This window comes from Natator depressus, chromosome 8 (assembly GCF_965152275.1).
Source record: "Natator depressus isolate rNatDep1 chromosome 8, rNatDep2.hap1, whole genome shotgun sequence".
NCBI lineage: Eukaryota > Metazoa > Chordata > Testudines > Cheloniidae > Natator > Natator depressus.
Genome location: NC_134241.1, coordinates 43,447,048 through 43,473,513, shown reverse-complemented (window position 1 = coordinate 43,473,513; position 26,466 = coordinate 43,447,048). Strand labels below are relative to the sequence as shown.

At 48.8% G+C, this 26,466-nt stretch overlaps 1 protein-coding gene across 3 annotated transcripts in view; it reads left to right on the top strand.

Annotated features, from left to right (window-relative positions):
• PACS2 (phosphofurin acidic cluster sorting protein 2) overlaps positions 1 to 25,334 on the top strand; it is a 182,922-nt gene extending 157,588 nt beyond the window's left edge. For all 3 annotated transcript variants that reach the window (XM_074960863.1, XM_074960862.1, XM_074960861.1), the window contains 4 exons: positions 5,410 to 5,545; positions 11,243 to 11,469; positions 17,869 to 17,982; positions 18,752 to 25,334. In XM_074960863.1, coding sequence (XP_074816964.1) covers positions 5,410 to 5,545; positions 11,243 to 11,469; positions 17,869 to 17,982; positions 18,752 to 18,870 — 596 coding nt within the window. In that variant the 3' untranslated portion in view covers positions 18,871 to 25,334. The remainder of the gene's footprint in view (positions 1 to 5,409; positions 5,546 to 11,242; positions 11,470 to 17,868; positions 17,983 to 18,751) is intronic.
• The last annotated feature ends 1,132 nt before the right edge of the window (positions 25,335 to 26,466 follow it).

Below are 26,466 nucleotides of genomic sequence, written 5' to 3'. Positions count from 1 at the left end.
AATCCTAAATGAGCAGCCACACAGGCCTTGTCTACACAACAGAGTTAGGTCAATGTAAGGCTGCCTACGTCGACCTAACTCTGTAAGCGTCTACACTAAAACGTAACTCCCACCGATATAACTTCCACTTTACCAACTGAATAACTTCACTTCTGTGAGAGGCGTAGCTCTTAAGTTGACGTAGTGAGGTCGACAGTGTCAGTGTAGATGCTGCGTTACTTACATTGCCTGTTGCTGCCTTTGAGAAACCATTCCACAGTGCCTCACACTGGCAGTTAAATCAGTGCAAGTGCTGGTTAGGACACACACTGCCAACACAAGGAGTGTAGTGTGGACGTGTACAACCGATTCAACTGCTACAGTGGCTCTATGTCAACGTAATTTAGGTCAGCTTCATTTTGTAGTGTAGACTTGCTCATAGACTTGTTCTAAAATATCAGGTATGAAATAGAAGTGAGTTTGGTGCATGTTTGTGTAGAGACCAGCTCTTACTTGGGCTTCAAAGTTCCAGCCCCAGGCAGGTGCTTGAGAAGGGGATCAGCTGGAGACAGCTTTTCAGTGGTGGTTCCAGCAGCACATCAGTTTGCATTGCATATTTCTTCATAGCAGGAAAAAACACTCAGCTCTAAAATGTTCTTAACAAAATGACCAGACAACTTTGCAGCCAGGATCTGCCGGGATTTTCTTGATTCTGACATTAAGGCTTTTTGGGTGAGTTTTGGGGGTTTGCCAGTGAAACAATTAGTTTCTCCTTTGCAAAGTGTCCTGGAGCCTTCACCCTAGAGTGTTAAACTTGGCAAAAAGACTACACTGGGATTTCAGTAGGCTCTGCTGAATATCTTAGGCCAGGTTTACTATAGGGATTTCTGTGGTCTGCAGCCAGGCCTTGAACTGGGGCTTGTGCTTGTGCACATCCCTAGCACAGACACAGCCTTAGTAATTGACCACAGAGCATATGGAGTGATTTTTCTTTTCGTTAAATTTTTTTGCCCAAACTGTGCAAATCAGTGATAGTTGACGCCAGCTTTCCTACCATAGTCAGTTGCAATATAAATAACCCGGTTCAAAAAAGGCAGGTTAAGGTTTGTCATGCTGGGAAGGACTGTTTTACCCCTCACCCATGACTCAAATGGCTTGAAGAATTGTATTCAAACTTTAAACCTGTGGGGAGGGTGGGTTTTATTAAAGGGAAGGTTTTAAACCAGCACCATTGTGGATATGTTATGCTGATTGTTAAACCTGGCTCATACTGACAAATATACAGAGAGAACCAGTTTTAAACGAAGGCCATATCTACATTACCACATATGCCAACAAAAGTTATGTCAGTCGGGGTTATGAAAAAACACACCCCTGAGCGACATAAGTTTTGCTGGCATAAGTGGTAGTGTGCGCAAGCTATGTTGGCAGGAGAGCTGCTACTGCCCGGTGGTTTTATGATGATGGGAGAGCGCTCTCCTGCCAGCATAGAGCGGCTACATGAGCAGCAATCTTACAGTGGGGGCAGCTGCATCGATACAGCTGTGCCAATGTAAACTCGCTAGTGTAGACATGACCTAATAAGTGTCCCAGCCAGGGGTTTGCACTGGCTTAACTAAATCTGTTTTCTAAAGTGCTATATGCTAAACTGGTGCAACTTCTATGTAGGCAGGGCCCAAGCCAGAGAGATTTTACCCCAAAATGTGGACGTCTGGCAAATTCTGCACATGTTAACATGGGAAACTGTCTTGCAACCTTAACTAGAGCTCTGCATGCTTTGTTGGTTCTGTAGGCCAAGCTTATAGCACACCCCAGGGGTCCTGTATCCCTCCATTCCCGCCACCCAGGGAGTTTGTGGGGGGTGGGAATGGAGGGATACAACTTCCCATCCCCCTGTTTCAGAGACTCCCTGCAGCCCTCCCACGCCCTTATGCCAGGTGATCTCTGTGCCCCCTTTTCCCACATGCACATATGCCAGGGGTTGACCTCTATGCTCCATACCAGGATCCCGCACTGTCATCCCGTCCCCCCACTACCACCACCAGGGATTCTGTGTTCCCCTTTCCCCCATGCCTGAGGCTCTTTCCGCACCTCCCCACATTCTTCTTGTTTCTCCTCTTCTCTTTCAGGAGGTCAGTATTTTTAAACTGTCTGGGGAAGATGGGCTGGTTGGAGATAAAGGGTATTGTGCTGAAACGTGCTAGTGGCTGCCCTTAGCCAGCACTTTCAGAGGTGCCTGAACCTGCTAGCTTTGCTAACCAGATACCAGGGGGACCCTGTGCCATTTCTCCCCTTTTGGCTTTCTGATTTTCACCAAAATCAGTAGGCTTCAGCCCACTGATACTTAGAATATGCCTTGAAATTTTGGAATTTAAATGCCACATCTGATCAAAGTTATTGCGTTACATCCAGAGAAATGCCATTAAATGGCGTTTCAGAGTGACAGCCGTGTTAGTCTGTATTCGCAAAAAGAAAAGGAGTACTTGTGGCACCTTAGAGACTAACCAATTTATTTGAGCATGAGCTTTCGTGAGCTACAGCTAACTTCATCGGATGCAGTGTGGTAATATCTTGTATTGCACCAACTTCTGGTGGTGAGAGCAAGCTTTTGAGCCACACCCTCAGGTCTGGGAAAGGTGTCACAGCTAAATACAAGGTGTAACAGATTGTTTAGCATAGGCGGTTAGTATATATTGTAAGGGACCATTTAAGGTGAAATGACCTGCTAACACCTTTGCTGTCATAGGACAAAAAGGGGGGGGGGGTTGGTGGTGTACCTCATCCACCTCACTGAATGCCCCAGTAACTCTGTGGGTGAAACCAGACAATCACTGCACTGTCAAATGAACTCGCAAAGGAAAGCGATAAAAGACAAAAATATCACATCACCGGTGGGTGAACTCATCTCACAGAGTGATCACTCTGACCTCTCAGTCCTCATCCTCAAAGGAAACCTGCACAACGCTTTCAAAAGACGAGCCTGGGAGCTTAAATTCATAACTGTGCTACACAGACTCTATGGCTGTCTACGCTGCGCACCTTACAACAGCGCAGCTGTGCTGCTACACCTGCATCAGTGTAAGGTTCAACGTGTAGCTGCTCTTTGTTGCCGGGAGAGAGCTCTCCCGGCAACAAAATAAAACCACCCCCAACGAAGGGCAGTAGCTTTGTCATTCGGAGAGCGTTTCCCACCAGTGAAGCGCTGTCCACGCTGGCATTTTGGTGGTGCAACTTATGTCAGTTGGGGGCGGTGGGGGGGAGAGGCTTCAAACCCCTGACGGACAAAAGTGCTAGTGTAGACAAAGCCTAAAAATCATGGATTGAACAGACACACTGGACACTAACCCTCCTGTTTTTTGTCCTATGATTGCAGAGGTGTTAACAGGCCACTCCACCTTGAATGGTCCCTTGCAATATGTGCTATCTATTCTAAACAATCCGTTTCACCTTGCATTTAGTTGTGAGGCTGGAAATATGTTTCCCAGACCTGAAGAAGAGCTCTGTGTAGCTCCAAAGCTGCTCTTTCACCCACAGAAATTGGTCCAATAAAATACATTCCCTCCCCCACCTTGTCTCTTTAATACCTAAGGACCAGCATGGCTATGACAACGCTGCCAGGGCCGTCCCTACCCATACACAAAGTAAGCAGCTGCATACTGCTCCAGCCCCTGCTCCGCCTCTTCCCCATGGCTCCACCCCTGCTCCACCCCCACCCCACCTCTTCCTGCCCCTGCTCCACCCCAGCCTCACCCTCACTCCAGCCGTTCCCCTGGGGACTGCAGCAGGGGTTGGGCTCCTTGCACTCACCAATGGCGGTAAGTGGAGCGACCTGGCCCCAGCCCGCTCCGCGCCGCCAGTGAGTGCTGGGGGCGGTTCCCCCCCGCCCCTCAAGCCCTGAGGCTGGAAGCCAGGGGAGCAGAGCGGAGCGGGCTGGGGCCAGGTCGCTCCACTTCCCGTCGCCCCGTGAGTGCGGGGTCAGGCCTGCCCTGCGCTCACCAGGCGGCAGGAAGTGGAGTGACCTGGCCCCAACCCATTCCACTCCGCCAGCTCGTGCTGGGGGGCGGTTCTCCCCTACCCCTCAAGCCTGCCCCTGTGGAGGCCTGGGGCCAGCTCCCCGTCCCACCATGGAGGCCTGGGGCCCCACACAGCCCTCCCATGGGGAGGCTGCATTAATGTCTGTTGCCATGGCTCTGCCGCCACGTTACATATTTAAGTCTGCCAGCACCCTTGGAGGTAGGTAAGTATTAGAGCAGCCTGAAAGATGGGGTGCAAAGGCCCAGCAATTAAGTGACTTACCCAGGATCAAACAGCAAGTCGGAATCAGAGTTGGGAATAGAAATCAAGTGGCCTAAATCTGTCCTTCAGATACGGGGCAAGACAACTTCTCATACTCCACAGTCCCTGATGTTTTTGTGTACTGCACATCCTTCCAAGGCGCACCTGTACCCACTGTTCTCTGTGTATAAGAGCCTTCTCCTCTGCATCTCTTCCCATCTGGAACAGCATTCCCATATCTCTACTTCCAGACGCCTCTCATCTGAGGCCTCATATGGAAGAATCTCATCTCCATGCCTCTTAATTTCTCTCTCTTGGCTGTTGTACTAATTCCTTAGAGAGCTTTGGGAACAGGCTGCATGTTGTAACACCACATTGCTCTTATACATGGTGGAGCCTTCTGTCAAAGAGACTCAAAGCTCTTTACAAATGTGAAGATGGCGTGGGGACTCCACAGGGCTCCCCTTGTGGAGTTTCCTCCTAATTCCTCCCATTAGGAGAGGGGGATTTGCCCCCCACTCATGCACACGCTTTCAATTAAAGCAAGGGGTTGGCTCCCAAACCATGTGGACACCACCTTGTCCTAGTGGTACAGGACCATCCACCTAACCCTCCTGTGCGTTTTCACTGCCTCCTCCCCCCTTTTAAGAGAAGTTCTCAGCAGAGGGGGTTCCATGGAAAAGCTAACAAGCATGTTACCTTTGTGTGGATTCCCTGCCGGGGTTGAGGGAACAATGCATGTTCCTCCAATTTTCCCCTCCCTGGCCCGACCCCCTTACTACACAAGAATCCTAGCTCCTGCAGAGAGCACTGGGAGGGCTGTGGAAGTGGCTGGCCATCTCCCTTCTGCAGTGGAGTTGAGATCTGCATACAGTGTGTTTCCTGTAATAAGCTGGGGCAACAATCTCGCCCTAGATGACTCTGTTTCCCAAACCACCTGTGAGATCTGTCAAATGGAGTTACTGTTCCATTTACTGATGGGGAAACAAGTTAGGTGAGTGGCCCAGGGGGTGCCGTGAAACAGAGGCAGGAAGAGACAATGGCCTAGGCGTAAGACTGAGATCTGCCAAGAGAGAGACTGCACTGCACGGTGTTCACCAGCAGGAGAACCCAGGTGACGAACACAGACAAACGGTTTGACTCATTCTCTTTAAGGTGATTCCGATGACGCAGCTCCCTCTAGTTCCAGTGTCCTTTCCTCTACCCCGCCTTCTGTGTCTCCTGCTGTGAAGGAAGCTTCCCCCACCCCACCTTCCTCGCCGTCTGTCACGGGCAGCTTCTCTTCCTCCAGGTAAAGCACCTTCCGCCTCTTTTCTCTCCCTGTATTACCCAAAATATAGTAGAAATGAAATCTCTTTGTAAGGAATACTGCAGCCCTCCTTCCCCCACGTGCAACTCCCATCTCCTCAGTCATCCCTTTACATTCTTTTAGCCTATTGCCCTGTGGAGATTAACCCTGCTTCACTTCAGAGGAATTAACTCGTGGATACTGGGAGGAGTCAGGACTGATGGGAGGGTCATAGGGGCTTCATGAGGGTCAGGCTGAATTTTCTTTGCTGCGTTTGGCTGGGAGGGGGTCAGGTCGTTTGGCAGAGTGCTTGTCTGCATACATTCATCTGCAGCACTCTCTGAGGATACTCGTCTGCAGCTTTACCTCAGGTTCTGTTAGTGTCCTCAAACGGGAGTCTTGTCTTGGAGGTCTCCAGTTGGCCTGGAGACCTAATGCATCATGTCTTGGAGAATGTGTAGAAAGCAGGTATTTCTCTGGGCCTCCTGGTGTACTGCCTTTGGATTTTAGTAAAGCATTTGATACCGTCAATCTTAATTCAAGAATAATCCATGTGATCGTAACTACTGGAGCAAGGGCCATCACAAAGGATAACAGGACAGCCCTGGAATCATGTTAGGGTCTGGCCTTATTAATGTCCTGGATGGAGACGCTCCCTGTATTCATACAGCACCTTGCACAGTAGAGCCTCTTTCTGATTGGGTCCTTGAGGTGCTGCACAATGCAAAGAAATAACAATGGTCTAGGAGGAGGAAGTAAGAAGCATGTTAATGAAATTTGCAGATGACACTAAATCTGGGAAGAGCTGTGAAGACCAGTCCAATAAATAAGAGGGACCAAGGAAGATTAGAAGCATGGGGAGATTAAACTTTGTTTGAAAAATGGAAGCTAACAAAACTAGGAGCAAATAATCCAGAATACTCAGTGGGAGAGAGGGAATTAGGAGACAGTAAATGCAGAAGGACCTGGGGCATGTTAATGGAGACTAAATTAAATGAGTTTTGTAGTGCAATAGGGCAGCAAAAAGCCAATGTAATTTTGGGCTGGATTCACAGATCTCATCCTGAGCTGGGATGTATCAGACCAACTCAGTACAGATGTGGCATCAGTCAGTTCTGGCTACTTCAGTACTAAAGATATGGAAAAATTTGAGAGAAGAGCAACACAAAATGGAGTTATCAATAGCTCAGAACCATAGGGTGTTGGGTTGCCAGGGAAATTCCACAAGACTGGAAGAGTGCTAATGTCAGTATTCAAAACTGGAAAACGGGATGACCCAGATAACTATAGGTTGATTAACCTGACATCAATCCCAGGCAAAATAATGGAAAAGTTGACGTGCAATTCAATTGATAAAGAATTTGAGGACAGAAATGTAATGAATCCTAATCAATGTGGTTTTATGAAAAACAGGTCTTGTCAGACCAACCTGATTTTGTTCTTTGAGGGTACAGGGCTGGTTGATACAGATAACTGCAAAGACTTAATATACTTGGGCTTTGGTAAAGCATTTGAGTTGGTACTACATGACATTCTGATTACCGAAATAGCACGATACAATATCAATAGAGCACATGTTAAAGGGATTGGGAACTGGCTGACAGATGTCAATGGGAATCTTTATCAAATGAGACTGTTTCTAGTGGTGTTCCCCAGGGATCGGTAGCAGGCCCAACACTATTCAGTATTTTAATCAGTGACCTGGAAGTAAATATAAAATCACAGCTGATAAAATTTGCAGAAAGCACAAAGATTGGCGGAATAGCAGATAACGATGAGGACAGGGCAGTCATACAGAGCGACTGAAAAAGTTATACACCTAGGAACAAGGAAGAGAGCCTATAACTGTAGGGGGAACTGCATCCTGGAAAGCAGTGACCCTGAAAAAAATCTAGGGGGTCATGGTGTACAAGCAACTTCACATGAGTTTATGTGATGCTGTAGCAAAAATGGCCAATCCGGTCCTTGGATGTATAAAGAGGCATAGTGAGTAGCAGCAGTGAGGTGATTTTGCCTCTGTATATGGCATTGGTGAGACCAGTGCTGGAATACTGTATGTCCATATTTTTGAAACGATTAACAAATTGAACCACAAAAATGATCTGACAGCTAGTGAAAATGCTAAGGGCAGATGTGGTGCTTCTGCTACTGATTATGGGGAGTCTCAGTGACTATGGGCAGAATTTAGCCCTAAAAGCTTATTTTTTGTGTGTGTTCTGCTGCTACACACAGTGGTGGTAAGGGCATTAAAAGTTACCAACTAAACATCTTCAAAAGTGCCAAAATTACAGAGGAGCACAAATCTCATTGAAAGTCCATGGGATTTATCATTTACCTCCCTTCACCACAGAAGTGTTGTGCGGCCTAATCATTTAGTTTAATGATCTTCAGATGGAAGATGCTGTATAATGGAGAATTATTAAGGACAAGGGTTTGGAGGAGAAGCAAGCAGTAGGACAAGTCCACCTCCTCCTCCAGGCTGTTTGACTTGTAAGCTCTGAGCTGTAGCATGGCAAGTGAGGGAGGAAGCTCCCAGGAGATAGACAGGCAGAAAAGCAGGGAGGAGGAGAAGCATCTGTTGAGGGCTTGCTCAGGTATGGGGTTCAGTGTGAGTTATGGGAAGGTAGTAGGGAGGCACTGTAGGCGTGTGGCTTGAATATGACTTCAGATGCAAGAGTCATCTTCCCCAGTGCTGGGATCATTTCAGTGCAATAGCCTATCTGTGCCTCCCCAGGTAGAATGAGATTGGCTTGAGTGCAGGGCTCCCTGCTTCATAAGCTTGCGTCTCCAGTTTCATTTTGCCAGGCGCATGTTAACTATGGAAGTGTCTCTTTAGAAGGCCAGGATTGTGTTGCTTTTCGTTTCCTCGCACTACAGTGGGTGTTTCCTCTGGTGGCAGGCAGTTGGCGAAGGACCAGTCAGGATCGGAGGAGATGGCACCAATATTTTCATATGGGGAAGGCTTTGCTAGGCATCTTGAGCTGAATTCAGGCCCGTCATGCAGAGCAGCTGGTCCCCTCGGCTCCCATTGACTCCAGTGGAATTTTTCAGGGCTCAGCATTTCTGAAAGTCAGGCCAGTGTTATTCACTATCTAAATCCCCACTTGGCTTCCTTTGTGCTTCCAAACTTGAAAGCTTTGGCCTTGGTCTCTGTGTTCCCCAGCCCCTTCCTCCTCTCCTGGGAGAAAACTGCAAGAGCCTCGTGCTGAGGCGCCATCTCTTGTCTCAGCCACAGGAGCTGTGGCTATCAGCACAGGTGAAGTGAGTTCTCTCACCCCTCTGTGGGGAAGGAAGTGGAGGAGGTCCTCTGCAGGGCACCCTCCATTCCAGACCTGAATTCTGAGTCACCTCACTTTCGCGCTCTCTGTCTAGAACCTACTGTAGGCCTGGTCCCAGGAGAGATGGCAAAGAGTTCTCTCCAGGACCCCTGTCTCCCCACCGCACCCCCCTCCTATGGCTGGGGCCATCGCCTGTATTCCCAGATGCTCCTCTCCCTTCCCTCCTCCCAAGCAGCTTCTGAAGAGGCCCGCCTCTTCCTCAGTCCTTCCCTGTCTCACCACCAAAGGCAATTCTCCCTGTGTGACTAATGCCTGAGGCCCTGCCCCTCGTTCCCCTTCCTCTTCAGAAGCTTTGTGTCTGCTACGCAAGGAGTGTTTCTCTCACCTCTGGTATGACCCAGCCTCTGGAGATTACCCCCCATGAAGGAGGAGAATGCAGGTTACTGATGTGAAAGTAGGGTCCCTAAGACGAGGCCGCCCCGTCCACTTGGTTAATGCTGCACCTGCAATGTGCTACTCCAAGTGTAACTGCACCTCACTGTAAACACTGCTTGGGGCTGAGCCTATGGAGCCAGATCCTGGTAAGGTACTGTGGTCCCCATGAGTCTCATGCCGAATTAGACTGAGACTTCTAGTTTCAGGATACTCCTTGAAGAGAGGAAGATAGTGCTTGTCTGCCCGATGAGTTACTGCGCCAGGGTGTGAACCTACCTGGACGCTGGGACTCTCTGTATGTTGTAGCCATGTCCACATGGGAGGTTACTGCACAGCAGGCTGATGCACTGTACACTCTCATCCTGGCTTGCCGTCTGACTAGCCTTTCTGTCCCTCAGATACCTCAGCAAGGGCTGCCACCTACTTCGTGCAGAGGCTGAGAAAATCCTTTTGTTCCATGATGGTCCTCTTTGGCCATCTTTTCACACTAAATATGTTCCTGCTTCTGGCTGGCCTCTGCCTTAGCCAGCCTGCTCAACCCAACTTAGAGCCTGTTCCAGGAGGTCCATGGACTGACTGGGGAGACGACTCTGTAGCTAGGTCTGCAGAGCAGCCATCAAGGGCCCACATTTTCACCAAGCACTATCAGCTGGATCTGACTGCACTGGGGTCTGAGGAGTTTGCACAGAGTGCCCCAGCTTTAAGACCATTTTCCAAGGTGTCACCTCAGTGGGGAGTACTCCTTCCTTCCTCTCCCCAGCCTGCCCCACTGTACCTGTCACCTCAGCTTGCGAGTTTCCTGCTCCCTCCTTGGGCCATTTTCAGCACTAGGGAGCCAAGCCACAAACTTTCTTCCACTGCCAACTGGGTTTATGTGACTTTGCTCCCCTGCGAGAACTTCCTCCCAGGTAGCCCCTGGGGCTGAGGAAATGGGTGAAGTGACTCGTGTAGCCTAGGCTAAGCAGATTTAGCTGATGGGTTTTGGCAGCTATTGGCTGAGAAGCCTAAAGGCTCAGAGTGTCTGAATGAGGGCACGATTGGTGCCAAATTTCTTGCTCCTGATATGTTCTTCACTGCCTGCCTGATGTCAGCAGAATGGGCCCGCACATGTGTCCACTCTGGAGAGCCAAGCCACAGAACAAACATCCACTGGTGAAAAAGTTGAGACTTTTCTCCACAGGGTCAGTGCATTCTTCATAGCCTTTCCTGTGATCACCTGATATGGCCACCATGGTAGACCGTGTTTTATTCATTTGCTCCACCCACTGGCAATTTCTCAACCAATTAACAGACTTATGTTTTGTAACTAAGTCCCCCTGTGTGCCTAAAATACCAAGCTGGAGTGAGTTTTGCACCATGTCCTGATGGCAGCCAAGGTCTGACTTTGGTAGCCCACAAGGGAAAGTGATTGTCAAGCTCAGGATTGTATTGGGGTAATGAACTACCAAGACAGGAAATTCCTTTTCCATGGGTTGGACTTTGTGAGCTACACAGCAGATGTGACTCTAGCCAGACTGATTTACAGTGCAGTCACCCAAAAAAGTAACTGGCTGTTCTTTCTGAAGAACAGTCTGATAGTTATTCTCAGGATTGCAATTAAAACAAAGGAAAAGGAATTCATTAGAAGTTGCCTGATTAAATGTAATTAGTAACAGTGATCCCTGGCTCATGTGCCACGTAATGGAGCTTCCTTGACAATTGTCTTTCATGAGAAGATCCTAACCTCCTTGATCTACCCTTTGATAAGTGGCTAGTTGTTTCTGGGTGCTTACCATTCTCAGGTGCCCATTCTGAGAGACGTCCGAGGGGTGTGACTTGCCAAAGAAGCTGAGCACTCGCCCTCTGAAAATCTGGCCACCTTACGGAGTCTCAGGTTGGGTAGCCAGCATCCCTAGTCACTTGTGAAAATGATGGGCCCTTGATTGTCATTTTGATGGAAATTTTGTCAGTCAGCATGTGGAAATGATTCTTTGCTCCCATCTTTTAGCCAGAGCCTTGGTGCTGAGCTGATGGGACTGCAGGTGGATTACTGGATTGCAGCTCAGCCCATGGAGAAGAAAAGAGACCCAGAGAAGAAGGACTCTTCCACTGCCAAAAACACACTCAAATGCACTTTCCGGTCTCTCCAGGTCAGCAGGTTACCCACGAGTGGGGAGACCACCAGCACTCCAACAATGTCAATGACAGTCGTGACAAAGGAAAAGAACAAAAAGGGTAAGAGGAGAGGGGATTCAACTTGCTGCTCTATCGGGTGTTGCTGACGTGTGAAAGGTGGACGATGGTACTTGTCCTGGCTTTCCAGGTCTGCCCGGGTTCACTGTGTGATGTCTTAACAATAGAACTTGCTCCTCGGCCCTGAAATGCCATTGTTAGGCCTGCTGGCTTGTGGCCCTAGAGGCAACCTTATTTTTGTGTTTTGGGGAGTGACTCCCCGTGTTGCTGTGTTTGGTGCCAGCAAATCATACCACATACCACAGGGTAGGTCTCCTGATCCGCCTTTGCCCCTGTGAAATAAAAGCTGGTTGCTGTACCATGAGGTAAGCCAAGGCCACTGAATAATTGAACACACAACAAATCATGAGCCACCCAATCTCACGGGTGGACTTTGGCTGGGTTTTTTAGGGTGGGGTTATTTTGCTTTTTCCTTATCAAACCCAAACATTCATTAAAACAATATCTTGCCCTTTCTGCTGCAGTGCCATTTCTTAAAGAACTCCATGCACTGTTGCTCCATTAGCTTTAGACTTGTAGAAAACTTTTTCCAGGCATGGGTGCACAAATTTTGCCATAATGGATGTGTCTGTGGTCTAAAGATGGCTAATACTTGACGTTTAAGATGAAGATACCCCTCCTGCACCTAGCCAGCTATACGATTGTGACAATTGCTGGGCATCAGTTGAAGGCCTGAAGCATGAGATTGAATTGCTCTGTTCATTATTGCAGGTAGAGATGTGTTAACGGTCATGCAACTATCTAGCCCTTGTGTTGGACTCAGTATCATCCTGTACCCTTGTTAGATGATTTCACAGCAGCGATGAACAGAGACTGCCCTTACAGCTGGTTTACACAGGGAATCTATTGTGAAATAAGATATGGTGTGAATTTAAAGCGATGGATTAATTGGAAGTGGATTAAGTTAAAGGTACTCTTCGTGTACTATATAAGCATCCACCCAAGGAGCTAGTGCGGAATAGTCATTCAGGGCTGTTTCCTCGTGTAGACAAGCCTTTGGATTCCTACTGTTCGTTTGTTGGGAGAAAGGGTTGGAGGCGAAGGAGGATGGGGAGTTGGCGGTCATACGACAGGGTATGGGTAGTGGAGGGAGGGTAAGAATGGGAAGGTGTGAGAAGAACGTGGAGAAGAGAAGGGTGGGGCTGGAGAAGAGGGTACAGCAGTTGTGCTGCTAGTACTCAAGGGAGAGTATGTCACAGCACCCCCACCTCCCCAATTGAAGGTATCCTCACACCTACAGGCTTCAGTCCAGTCTTCTCTCATAAGGACCTACCTGCTGGAAACCCACCACCAAAATGTGGAGTGGGAGGAGCAACGCAGAGAACTTGCTACAGTTCTTGGGTCTTCTGAGCCTCTCTTCCTTTTTTCCTTTGGAACTCCCCTGTGTCCCAGTATGGTGCTACCAGCCAGCCCATGATCCTTCCAGCTGTTAGAAGGCTTCTGCCTACCTCCCCCCATTTCCCAGCTCAATGCAAAACATACCTGTCCCCCACTCAGACAAGGACCAGGCAACCAGGAAGATCCATGGGGGTGCCGGGTCTCCCAGTTCCCTCATTCCCAGAGCAGAGAGTTCTGGCAGACAGCTGGCCACCTGAGTGCCAAAGCCCTGGTGACATGGGCTTTTCTGTCTCCTTCCCCTTGGACAAGGAGGGACCGTAGCATGACTGTGTCTGTGAGAACGAGTCTGAGGAGGAGAGCAATATGCTCATTCCCAGCAGTGTGAGGCAGAACAGCCTCAGTGCAACCTTCCACAAAACTTGGGCCAGCCCTAGAGAATCCAGTAGATGTGAGGTTCACTGCTCCCCTAAGGAAGAAACCAGGAGTGGGACCATTCCTGAACAAGTGCTATGTTCTGAATGTCCATTCAAATGGAAGCCAGGACAGCATGAGCTGGCTGGACTCTCGGCACTGAGGACTGACCTCCCAGACACGTGCCCCTATGCTGAGGATGGCACGCTATCAGATCAGACATCACCTTGATACTCTAAACAGCAAGGGGAGACAAGCAGGGAACTGATGGAGGCCAACCAACCCCTCCACTGGAAGGAAACCTGCCCATGTGAGGGTATGGAGCCCCCTGGCATACTGATTCAGCAGCAAAGAGTTGGACTGACCCAAATGAAGAGTAGATGAAGGGGTGCTCAGCTGGGTGGTGTACCTCAGGGGAGTAGCAGTGGGAGAACTCTGGGTGGGCACCATCTCCTCCCTGAAGAAACTTGGTGCCAAGACGCCAAAGCATGTAGCCCTTCCCACCCCAGAGGGGGTTGGGAGCAGGTCACAGCAACCGGCAGAGAGCTGGGTCCTGTTTCAAACAACAAAGAGACTCATCCTCTTCCATCTCTTCACTGGCCTCTCAGGAGACAGCTACACAGGACAGAAATCAAATCCAGCCAGAAGGAAGCGCACATCCCTTTCTCCTTCTCAGGCAGGTCCCTGTGCGCTGTTGACTTGCCCTGGTGGGGCAGATGAGTCAAAACATGAGGTATCTAATGTGTGCACTCCTTCCCTCCATCCCCGAGCATTTACCCCTATGCCTCAGAGGGCAGTTGCAGCCCTGGGACTCCAGGTGGAGAGGAAGAGGCGCAATCTGTGTCTAAGATGGATTTCCCCCACCACTCCCCAAAGGGCACGGCATGCCATTGAACGTGGCTGCAGAAAAGATCATTCAGGCTGGAGCATCCCCGTATGGGGCACTGTTGAGTAAACCACTCGCCACACCTCAGAGATCATCGTGGTGATTCACCTCTGACACGACTGTGGTGGAGGGAGGGGTCTCTTTCCCCTTGAAAGTAGAGGATGCCCTCAGACTGTCTTATTGGCACCCCAGGCTCCTTGGGCCGCTCTCTCTCACTCCAGGACAATCTGTTATGGCACAGGCACCAAGAGGATTGGCCTCCAGATGTCATCAACAGTTTCATCAATGTCCCTGCCACGTCTTTCACTGCAGACATATCAGCAGGCACCATCAGACAGCCCAACAAGGGCAATGGCAGCTCGTCTGTTTTCAGGCACAGCCTGGGGCTATATATGTGGTCTGGAGACTCTGGCTCAGCAGCTCCTGGGTTTAACGGAGACCCACTGCCCCCTAAAAAAAAAAAGGGGGGGGGGAATGCAGTTGTGCACTGCAGGGGAAAAGATGCCCCACAACCTTTTCTCCAGCTCCAAAAAGAATTTGGACAATGCACATAATTGACCTTGAAGCCCCCCTTCACCAGTCCCACAGAAGGGACTCAGATTGACTGGAGGAAACCACACTTTCAGCAGAGGATGAAAAGTATGACAGGACGTCAACCCCTCCTTGCCCTCTTCCAGACAACACCAGCATTGCCCAAGGAGGAACAGAGACAAGCAATTGGTGGCAGGCCCACCATCTTCTACACCAGGAGAGAACATGCCTTATGAGACGAGTGGGTACTGAAAACTGTCCTTACACAACACCCTTTGAAACCGATACCAACGTAACCTCAAGATTCACTCTGTGTCTGACATACAGGGACAGCAGACTCTTTCTCAGAAGAGTTCTCAGGGACAGTATTCCATCTTAATCATCCACAAGAAATCAGAGGGTCTGTGGGCAGTGCTGGGCCAGAAATACTCTCCTAGCATAAAAAGCACACTGTTCCACATGGTGACGTAGCATGCCAGAGCAGCAGGAATGCTGCCCAGGAAATTCAGGGCATCAGGAGACCTGACCAAAGCCACATCCAGCACCTGCCAGAGATTCCTGTGCTGCATTTGTGATGGAGCAATGCTCTCCTTTGCTTCCAGTCTTCACAAAATATGGAGATCCTGGTGGGACAGCTCCAGGCCAGGGGGCATGCATTTGTTTCCCTGTGTAGATGACATTCTCATCAAGGCCAGAACCAAGAGGGAATTGGAGGAGGCCACAGAGGCAGTGATAAAGATCCTGCCAGCTCACCTGGGAGAGTTATTTAGGTATGAGTAGAGACGTGATTCAGAAAGGTGAGAGGAGACCTGGTCATTCATACAGGCAGCAAAAGACCGGGCAGTGCACAGTCTCCCCAAACTGTTAGGTTGATAGTCAGCTGTTTGGAGATCTTTCATGGGTGTTAGAAACTTAGATTCAGGATGGATCACTAGGATCCTTCACACTCAAACATGAGCAAGAAATGGTCTCACTCCAAAGCTAGGAGGGGACCAGGCTGATGGAAATGCCACAAAAAATAAACTCACTCTGGTGATTGAGGGGGGAACCCCTACCCCAGATAGTCATTAAGGCTGATGGCAGCCTGGCAGGCTTGGGGCCGGGAGTTTCCATCCACAAGTTGAAGTCAGGAACAACATCGACCGGCTGAGGATTGATCTCGTAGGTGTGTCCCCCATTCTGAGGATCACATGTGATAATCCACCCGGCGACATTGACCTTATAGAAACAGCAAGAGAAGACAAGAAGCAACACACCAGAGGCCAGACGACTGCTCAGTTGGTCTGAAAAGCACCTGTGCATACACGGGGCACCAAGCACCAAAGCGAGGGGCTCGACAGAAGAGATGGAGCAAAAGAGTGAATGGAGAATGAGAGATGTACAGCTTGGGTGTAGTGTGCCCCATGGAAACACCAAGGAGAGCTATTCGCCCTGCAGCAAACAACTAGACAAGGAGATCCTATTTCAGGACCCCTGATGTGAGACTGCTGCAATGCTCCCCTGCCAAGAGTGCTACTGCGGATCAGGGTCTAGAGGCATCAGGGACTCCGATTGCACCAGGGAGGATGTGGATGTTGGAAATAACGGGAACAAGAACATGGCCCAGTGAAACTACTGACTCCACTGAGGATTGATCACACATCTCCATCCTTCCAAGCTAAACCACGCAGCAAGGGATACTGACAAAAGGCTATCGGTGCCTATTAAAAGGCTGTTAGCCTCAAGAATGCAGTCAGCCACAGCAGTATCCTCCCATACGTACAGATCTACTTCAGCTACTGGTGTAAGGGGGGAGGAAGGGCTCCGTGTTTATCACTAGGATCCTCCCAGGTCCCTGACAGAGTGCAGGCTGCAGAGATGAGCTCTGACCCAGATTAATCAGACCAGCAGGTTTCAAAGAGCTGCCATCATCCTTGGGCAGCCTCCAGTTCACGTGTACCCCACCTAAAGTTTAAACTCCATTCTCCAAGTATGACCAGAACCACCTTTCCAACCTAGGAGCTCAGTCTTCCTCCTGTTCCCTGTAAGGCTGTAAACACAGGAATATTTCAAAAAGGAGGAGGATTGTTGGGGAGCCGAACAATGTTTGAAGTTTAGGTGTGGGGGGGACCCAAATACTGGAAAGCCAGGAAATTACACTTTCTGGGAAATCTATTACCAGTGAGAGGCACTTCTAGAATTCCTTTTCCTTCAGGAGTCTTCTACAACAGTTCTCCACTGGCCCTGCGCATGGGCCTGAAAAAATAATTCTCCAAGAGCTGGGGAGATAGCAACTGCCATATTGCAATGGACTGTGAACACATCAAATCTCCAGCACTTTGTTGAATTGTGCTAGTCAGCACTTGGTTTGAAAATGTGCTGTGTTGCAGCAAATGGCTTTGGCTTTTCAATAGCTGGTAACTTTTTCCCTCGAGGGGATCTATTCTTGCAATGAGCCCTGCATGGGTGCCCCATTGCAGAGTTGGGCCAGAGTTAATGCTGAGCAGATGCCACATCACTCAGGCTGGGGTGTCTAGGGTGTTCATCCCCAGTTTGGAAGCAATTCTCCTGGAGCCAGATTGTTAATTTCAGATTATTAATTCAGATGGATCCTGAGACCTTGGTACCTTTTTTCAGAAGAGCTTCCTAACCTTTCCCCTCCCTGCCCAGTTCCTTTCTTTGCAGGAGCTCCCTTATCTCGGCTGTCCCTTTGAGCAACTGTTGACCTGGTGTTTGTGTAGTGAATATGCACTAGTTGCCACATTCAACTGCAAGTGAGGATAACATCTGGGGCTTTCTGCTCTAGAAACCTCTTGCAATAAGCAAGAATCTCCATGGGAGCACAGCAGATTTTATATCATTTGAGCCAACCACCAAAGCTCGCAGTGCACAAGGGTGGAGCTTTGTCTTAACAGACTGGATATTTTCCCAGCAGGGAATTGCCCTAGGGGGATGAAGGGGAGACTTACAGCAACGAAGACTTTCAGAGGCAATATGAATTACTTTGGGGCTCTAAAAAGGTCCAATTAATAGGACCCAGTTTGTAAGGTGGCGATGCTTGGTAAGTAATTCTGTGAACTGGAAATGTTAATAAGCATGGGCAGGGGGAGTACCTGGCCATTCAAACTCCTGGCAAAGAGGAAAGTTCAGACTTCAGTGTATTTTTACTTAATTCTTTCAGTATAACTTCTTGTGGCTGGTAGAGATCAAGCATGTTTGGTTTGATTTTCTTCTAGTGATGTTTTTGCCCAAGAAAACAAAAGACAAGGAGATTGAGTCTAAGAGTCAATGCATTGAAGGAATTAGTAGATTGATTTGCACAGCAAAACATCAGCAGAATATGCTGCGGGGTAAGTGCTGAATTATTGCATCATTTCCAATAGTAAAAGGGAGCATTTTATTGCTAATGATGGCTCTATTGCCTGTAAGCCAGCCATCTCAGTGCTTGACCAGGACGTGCTGGTCTGTGACACAAAGCAGACTTGAACCTGGTGGATCTGGCTGCAGAGGATTCTCCCATCATGGGGAAATCCACACATGACATAGAGCAGCCAGCCACTAAACCTTAGGTTCTCAATCTGGGAGTTACAAACAGGTCTCGGAGGGCATGACAACCCTCTTTTTCCTTTGTAGCTAGGTGGGAGAGGAGTCCCAGAAGTTTTATGTTGTAACATAGGTTCACTGTTGGGAACAGGTTGAGAACTACTGTTCTAAACTCTTCTGGGTTATAAGTGTTGATTCTGGAACAAACCAGTGGTCCATCTTGTTTGCTCTGGTTGTGGCCTCTACATGATGTTTGAGAGGAAGAGAATTTCTCCGTAATGCATGCAGTCAGTCAACAATAATTTCCCACTGTTGGGGGTGGGCAGGGAGATGACTGGCATCTTTTCCCAACCCAGCTGCTGAGCCATTTTCATTTGATCTTCAGGGCAGCAGAAGAATTGACTGGGCCGTCTTCCTAATTTTTCTATTATCTAGCTGTCAGTGCAGCATCTGTTTCCTGTACTGACTGAGGAAGGATGATGTGATGGCGTAGAATTCTGACATAGGGATTCTCCAGTGTGTCTGTTTTGCTGGGTGCTTTTTGACCTGCTTCCTTGTTCTATTCTTCCCCTGCAGTCCTGATTGATGGCGTAGAGTGGAATGATGTGAAGTTCTTTCAGCTGGCAGCACAGTGGTCCTCCCATGTCAAGCACTTTCCCATCTGCATATTCGGACACTCCAAACCTAACTTCTAACTGCTTTCAGCGAGGCGGCTTTCTCCCTGTGTGGAGACTGCACACCCAGGAGCCAGGAATCTGAATGCCAACGCTGATTCAAATCTGCTTGCTCTCTCCTGTGGATTACTTATAGATGCGTCTGGATTACTTCTGAATTACTTTTTTCTATTAATTCTTAAGTTTACTACAAGGAAAGGAATCCCCTTGAACAAAGCGAAAAACAGTCTTAAGTAGAGATGTACTGATAACATGGAAATTACCAGGAGAACCTCCAGAAGTGGGGTGGCCTGCTGGAGAACTTAAGAGCAGATAGCTGGATAACTGCACTGCTTATTAACCTGAAACCTCCTCGGTGTGTTTGTGGCTGGGTGTTCTGGATTGGGCTTGAGTGGTTTTTGAGGGGAGAGTAGGAGGTACTGGGAGGATTAAGTGTTTTAAAATGTTTAACTCTACCCCCCCAGACTTCACATGAAGAAAGTAGAGCCTGGTTCACCACCAAATAGTTCAGGTACCAAGAATGTGAAATACATTGCGCTGTCTGCCAAAAACCAAGCTAATAACTGAGGGAAACCCTGGGATTCTCCACAGGTGAAGAAATGCCAGAGGGTCATTGTTTTAAGGCCAGCAACTGAAATGGGCAGGCATGTTCACACTCGTGCCTGATTCAGGTTGGGTAGAGACTGAAATACAAAGTATGAAATGTCTGTTTTAGGAATCCCATTGCTCCAAGTCCATCCCAGTAACCCAACCAAGCCCGTCACAATGCCCCCTGCAGCCTGTAGCTGGATTTGAAGGACACCAGTTCAGTGGGGTTGTTGCTATTTAGATTTTCACACAGATTATGTACATCAATAAAACCTTGCCCGGCCTCTCATGAGAATGGATTTTTACAGGTGCAGATTTTTTTAACGCTTTTCAAAAAGATTAAGTTGCTAAAAAAGACAACAGGAAAGATCAGCTGCTGTCTAATGAGTCAAGCATTAGTCTACTGGCTAGTTCCTGTGCCCCTTGAGCCCTTACACATGAGCAGCTGCATTTTACACCAGCTACATTCATACCCACACAGCAAAAGCACATGTGCATGTGAAAGCACATAAAATACCAGCTCACAGCAAACGCGCCACCTGCATACCTCATTCTGAATGTGCCCTCTCTTCCAGGCAATGTGTACAAGATTCCTCACACACACACACACGCACTCCAGGTGGGAATCCCTTGTTTAGGGGCCCCCTCCAGCCATGTGAGCTGCTGCTGCCATTTCCAAGGCAGGAGGCCATGTAGCAAAGCCAGCTCTGACAGCAGAGACAGAGTACTTAGGCTTGTCTGGACTGCTTTGGAATGCCTCATGCACGGATTGTGTCACCTGAGGGTTCTCTCAGCTATTCTAGTTCTTTGACTCCAGCAGTGCACCTGTGTTGCACAATGCACCGTTAGCCAGCTGGGCCACGTGCCGGCTTAGGATCCATCCTGCAAGGGGTCGAGGGGCCTGCCACAGAAAATGGGGGTGGAGGAGTCAATCAGTGCCCCTGTACTTCCTGTGGGCTTCTCTCCATGGGAAGGGAGCTACTCCAGCAGGATACAAGCTTGCAGCTAGCAGAACCCACCATTCACGGATTAAGGATTTACTGTGCAAAACCAGCCAGTGCCTGGGTGAAATGCACTGGCCACTACAGCCTGAGCACTACTGCAGCTCACGAGTGGGAAGCTGTAACCTATGTATGTTCTCCTTTCCCCTTCCCTTAAAATATCACAGTGCTAGCCCATTGCCAGGGTATTCTAAAGCAGCCTGAAGGTTGCTCTGATTTACAATGTCAGTAGCCCTACAGGGCTGTGTCAGCAGCAGGGGATCTCTGGAGCCAAAGGAGGCTCAGCTACTGGAGCCCCTGTCTCCCACTCACATTTGCAGCTGGGTGTGTGGGTGGTGTAGGAGCTACTGCGGGAACTCTCCTTGCTGGGAATCCTACCCTAGCTTAGGACAGAGCTTTGCTCTGCTGAAGGGGCATCAGGGTGCTCTAACTGGAGGAACAAGGCTCTGATCCTTCTCACCACCTGCTTAACCTGGTTTAGCTCCCTGGAGTTGAGTGAAGCCCTCCTCTACCAGGCATGGTGCACACTACACTGGTGGCAGCCGCACGTGGACTGAAATTCCCAGGGGTGGAGCCTTTTCCCAGAAATCCTCCCCCCTCAACCCTGCAAGGAATTACACTACAGCAAAGCCTAACAGCTTTAGTTACCTGTAACCCTGCTCTACTCCTCCAGGGGGTCCCAGGGCTGGATCTGTGGGGCTCCCCTGGCAATACAGCTCCAGGGAGGAGCCTCCATGCAGATGCTGCCAAACCCAGGGGCTCAGGAGCTAGAGCTTGTTTTCTTTGCAGAGGAGCCAACACCCCATCCTTGGAATGAGCAGGGTGCAGCTGCATAAGGGGAGCCTCCTGGGGGTTCCAGTCTCATGGGCAGGCGTTTGCACTGCTCAGGCCTGTGTTCAGAGATCCCCAGAGTGGCTCCTTCCCCCACCCTCTCAAAGGGACAGCAATATGTTAAGCATTTTTCAGAGTCCAAATGTTCTGGGACAATGACTGACTGAACAAAGATTTGCAAATGGCTGGGGAGCCTGTTCCACCTTGCGTGTGGGTCACGCCCCAGGAAGGCGCATCCTGGAGGAGGGGTTTCGTTGACTTGGGCAGGACTTCAGTGGGCAGCTGGGGGTGTGTTCAGCTAACGGCCCTGCTGAAGTAGTGAGGGTGACCGGGGCCCTAAATGAGAACAGTGCCTCCTTCTTCCCCCTCACAGTGGAGTATCCGCAGAGCAAACAGTACATGCACCTTCCCTTCACTGCTCAGGTTACTGGTTTAGACACGTGTTTAATAAGATAGAAACTTTCTAGTGCAATTTCAGCCATGTCCAGGAATTGACTCTCATCAGACTGGCAGGGTCCTCAGCAGCCCAGCAATGCGCACTCCTCTGAGGAGCTGGGCAGGTCAGCGCACAGATCCGCACACAAATGCTGATGCAGCTGGTGGGGGGTTACTGTAATCTATTCACTCGCTTATGGCAGCCCTGAGGAGAGGGTAGGTTTTCCCTTTAACGGTTTGTAACAGGAGCAGAAAGAATCTCTAGCTTCAGCATAGTGGCGGCTGACGCGTAGGATCTTGCAAGGAGGCTTGTGCCTTGCTCTGGGTTAGCGCAGCGTTGCCTGACAGCCACAACTTAGGAATGAGCACACGAGCACATCAGTGCTCTTTATTGAAGCTGTTGTCTCAGGACAAGCCTTTTAATGAAGTCAGCAGTTCAGATTCTTCCTTAAATCCCTCTTCACTGTGCAAGTAGAGTGACTGAAATCCAGTCTGATTTCAGTCCCACATCTTATTCTACACCAGCACTGGCAGAGACCCTTGCCTGACTTTCATGGCCCCTGCAGCTCTGCGGCAGGCTTGGACTGGCTATTTGCAATAACTTTGTTTACCGGGGCAATGAAGGATTTGACACTTTGCTCCTCTTTGTATTTCAACCTACTATAGAGAGACAAACAGTAGCCGGTATGGGACTTCATGGCTCCTGCCTATCAAATGTGTGTTGCCCCCTTTCTTACTATGTGTAATGTTTCATGTGGATTAGTTCTTTATTTTAATTACATTTTGTGAAATCTAATTCACCAGAAAACTTTCTGCCTGCTTGGTACCCATGCACTTGCAGACAGCACAGTTTGTTACCTCTGGCAAGCTGCTATTTGGCAGTACAGCCATCTGCAGTGGGCTCTCTGCTGTAGCAAGGCTTCCAAGGAAACCCTCCTTGAACCCTCAGGCTGGAGTTTTTAGGGTGGCAGAACTGCACTGATCTTGGGAAAGCTTCATTCTTGGTGGCTCGTCATGGTGCTGCCCTGCCTCATAGCCAAGGGTTGGAGTTGGATTCCCTGGGCTTTTCCTGGGAATGTTTGTTAAAGTTTTATACAGTGGTTACTTTCTCTGAGTTTCTTCACACAACTAACTTCGTCCCTGACCACTAGGAAAACTTTCTGGAAGTCTGAGAGCTGAAGCTCTGCAGTAACAGAGTATTACAGCAGTTGGGCTGTGCAGACAATGTACTGCTCCATAGGAAATGATTTTGATAAAGCAATGGTAGGAGCCTCCTCTCAGGGTGAGCTGAGCTGAGCTCCGGTCTCCCACGTGGTGCTCTCCAACCAACCACCAATTCCAGGGTTCACAGGAAGTCACTCTGAAGAATTGGTCTGTGTGCCAGCTTGCTGTGACTCTACCATTGTACGCCCTGTGGCAGAGCTGACCGGGAGGGGGCGGGGGGAGGTGCCAGTTCTTGTGCCTGAAAGGGGCCATCAGGATATCGGTGGGCTGCTTAATTACCTTTGCCGTGATGAGTGAAGAAGACTGACCCTAATGGAGCAAGAAACCCTGCACAGCCCCAGTTTTAAAACTCTTTATGGAATAATGAAAAGAGACCTGCACGAACCTCCACCAGAGTGTGACTCAAAGAAGGAAACTCATTTGCTTTATCTCATTGGCCTGAATCAGCCTGCTTTAACTGGAAATCTAGAAGTCGCTTTTACTTCGGCCCCTGGATTTCTAGCAGTGAACAGGCAGAGGGGTGGGGAGAGAGCTGACTGCCTAGTTTTCAGCTGGTTGCATGCCACCTTGTCACCTTTAAACTTCCCCCCCCTTTCCCACCTGCGTTGGGATTGCTGATATTTCCTGGCCTCCTGCAGGAAAGTACTGTAGTAGCAGATCCGTTTGATTCCCATTACACACTGACCCGGGCCTTGATACTGACTGACTGCTCCATGGAGCCCCAAGCTGTGACTCCAGCACTTTCCTGTTGGCAAAGCTGCCATTCCCATGTACTGGTGTTCTCTTGGGAAACTGGCCCCAGCCCTTCCTTGGAGGTTGGATCTAAGGAGGCATCCCTAGTAGGCTGGCCAAGGACTGGAGCTCTGGTTCTGCACTTCCATGGCTAAATGAAATGCAGACATCTACCATGGCAAGCCAGGGAATATCCTTACTAGTTTTGAATGCTTGCTGGAATTGCATTTGTTTTTCTTTGCCCTAAAGAAAACAGCAGCTGGAGCAACAGTATTCACTTAACCTCTGGCTTTCCATTAATTTCACCTGCAGTTATCAATTGCTTATAATCCAGTCACGTTTTTCTGCCCAACCCAACAACAGCCCCATTGAGCAGTTTATATCTCAAATGTAAGTATAAAATTCCTCTGTTACTTTAGTTTGAGGATACTTATCAACCTTCCCTTGGCTTCATTTTGCTGCTTTTATTGGCAAGCCTTGGTGTCATGTCCTAGAGAGGAGATCTGAGGGTGGAGTAGTAGAATGGGAAGTTTTTGTGGTTTTGTATAGAATCGCCATACCCACCTGTAGGCCGGTTGACCCAGCTAAAAACCAAACTGACCAGCATTGTTCCATTAATGTCTCTAAAACACTCTTGTTGACATGTATATCTTGTTAGTCTTTGGCTAGCTATCGCTACCATCTCGGATCAGTCTGGCCAGGTGTTTAGTACCAAGAAAACATTCTAAGAATCGTTCATTTTAAGGGTTCAAGAATTAGTACTAGATGCCTTGAAACCTTGTAAGCAAAACATCTTGGTGACAATAGAGAGCCTGTATTCTTTCCCTGTAGTTTGAAGTACTGAAAGGACAGGGGCTTCTTACTTCAGATGGAAGCTTTGTTTCAGCTCAGATCCCCAGGATGTAAAGTCTGAAAGCTCTTGGCAGTAGGAACATCTTGGTGTGTTTTCTTCTGTCATATTGTTTGCTTAGAGATGCTGAGATGATTAAAAACCCTCCATTCAGTGCACTTCCGTATCCTGGCCATTAGAACTGTGGGGACTTGCTAAAACTCTAGTATGACCTTCCCACTGGGATGCTCAGTGTGGGAGGTGACCATCTGAGCACAGCATCTCCCGCAGACCCTGATGACGCTCCTTTGGCAAGTTCCTTGCAAAGTCACGGGAGTGATAAGCGGGAGCGCTGGAGTGATGAGCTCTCCTGGGTTTCTGTGGAGTCTTTAGGACTTGATGCTAGAGAGGAGGAGGAGCCATAGTTTTGCAAGTAGCAGGGCATTAATTCCTTTAAAAGGAAGCACATCAAAATCCCAGTCAGGTCGGCTTCCCCTTCTGTATAGCCGGATAGAAGGAATCCCAGAACTTAGTGTGTCTGACTGGCATGCAGTGCATCTTTACTCAGAGCACTCTTTAGGAAGCACCTTGCTAAGTGTGGGTACACTAGTGTGTGAGATAGTCTGAGCAATGCTTGCTGCACACGTGACAATGTCAAATGAAGGGATGTTACCACTGTAGATTTCTAAGTTGTCCATCTGTTTCATTGTTGTTTTGTTTGGGTTTTAGGTTTTATATGAAGACAAATTAAATGTAAATAGCCTTTTTTGGAACGAACTGCAATGTGCGCAACCTCATCGACTATTTTATGGTACTAATGCAACACTAATAAAACTGGACATGAAAGCACACTCACGTCCCAGGCATCTCCTTTGGGTGGGAGCAGCCGTCCATTTCTGTGCCAGTGACCTGGCCTGAATTGAAATGGCTGCATTTTGTAGCGCTGTATGCCTGGGTTGGATCTGTCTATACTAGGAAGTTAACCAGCTTTGGAAATCTGTTACTAGCAGACAGTCCTTTGAACTGATGCTTTGGAACGGCTTAGCTGCTAGAGTAGATGGGAAAAATTTCTTTTTCACCAGTAGAGTACGTAAGAGTGAGACAGGGTGGAAGCAAGTCTCAGGGATGGTTTGACAGAGCTGGAGACTTTCTGGTACTGCCTATGCTAGCAGCCAAAGCATTCTCAGCACTGGCTCAGGGAAGCCACTGCTGCTACCAGTTGTGTTGACAAGACCAAAGCATTTCTTTTGATGGTCAAACTGCACTTGAGCTGGCTTCTTTACATCAGTGGCTTTTTTTTGTGCCCACATGATGCTATTCAACAATATTTCACACCCCAGGATAGAGCAGGATTACCACAATCCCATCCCCTTTCCCCTGTGTTGAAACAATTGTGATCCTTGAGCTCTTCTCCTGCAAGGAGTGTGGAGAACAATGTGCGTGACCCTGTCTCTTGACAACACAGCTTCCGCATCATCACTACCTTCACCATCAGAAAACAGTGTTCCTTAGAGATCATCCAGAACATGCTTAATTTGTTAGCTGTTTGTCACCCCTTCCATCGCAACAGCCACATTCAGGCCTCACAGCCAAAGCCCATCCCCAGCCCTCCATGATGAACCTGAGCTCCACCATCTTGCAAAAGCCAAAATCCCAGAGTATTTCCTCCAGTTTGTTTCTGAGCTGCACACAATCAGGGGAGCTAAGCCACTCAGAGCATGCTCCCAAGATATCAGATTGGCCAGGAAGTGAGTTGCCAAGTGTGTGTTCGTTTCTAGGATGGTAAGTGGGAAGGAAGGCAGGCCTCGCTACATCTGATCACAGGACATTATAGAAATGTAGGGCTGGAAGGGCCCCCAAGAGGTCATCCAGTCCAGCCCCCTCCACTAAGACATTCTTTTATTGGTGCTCAACAATGAGGCTGAGGGTTGTGCCCCACTAACTCAAGTGCACAACAAATTACTAACCAAACCTTTG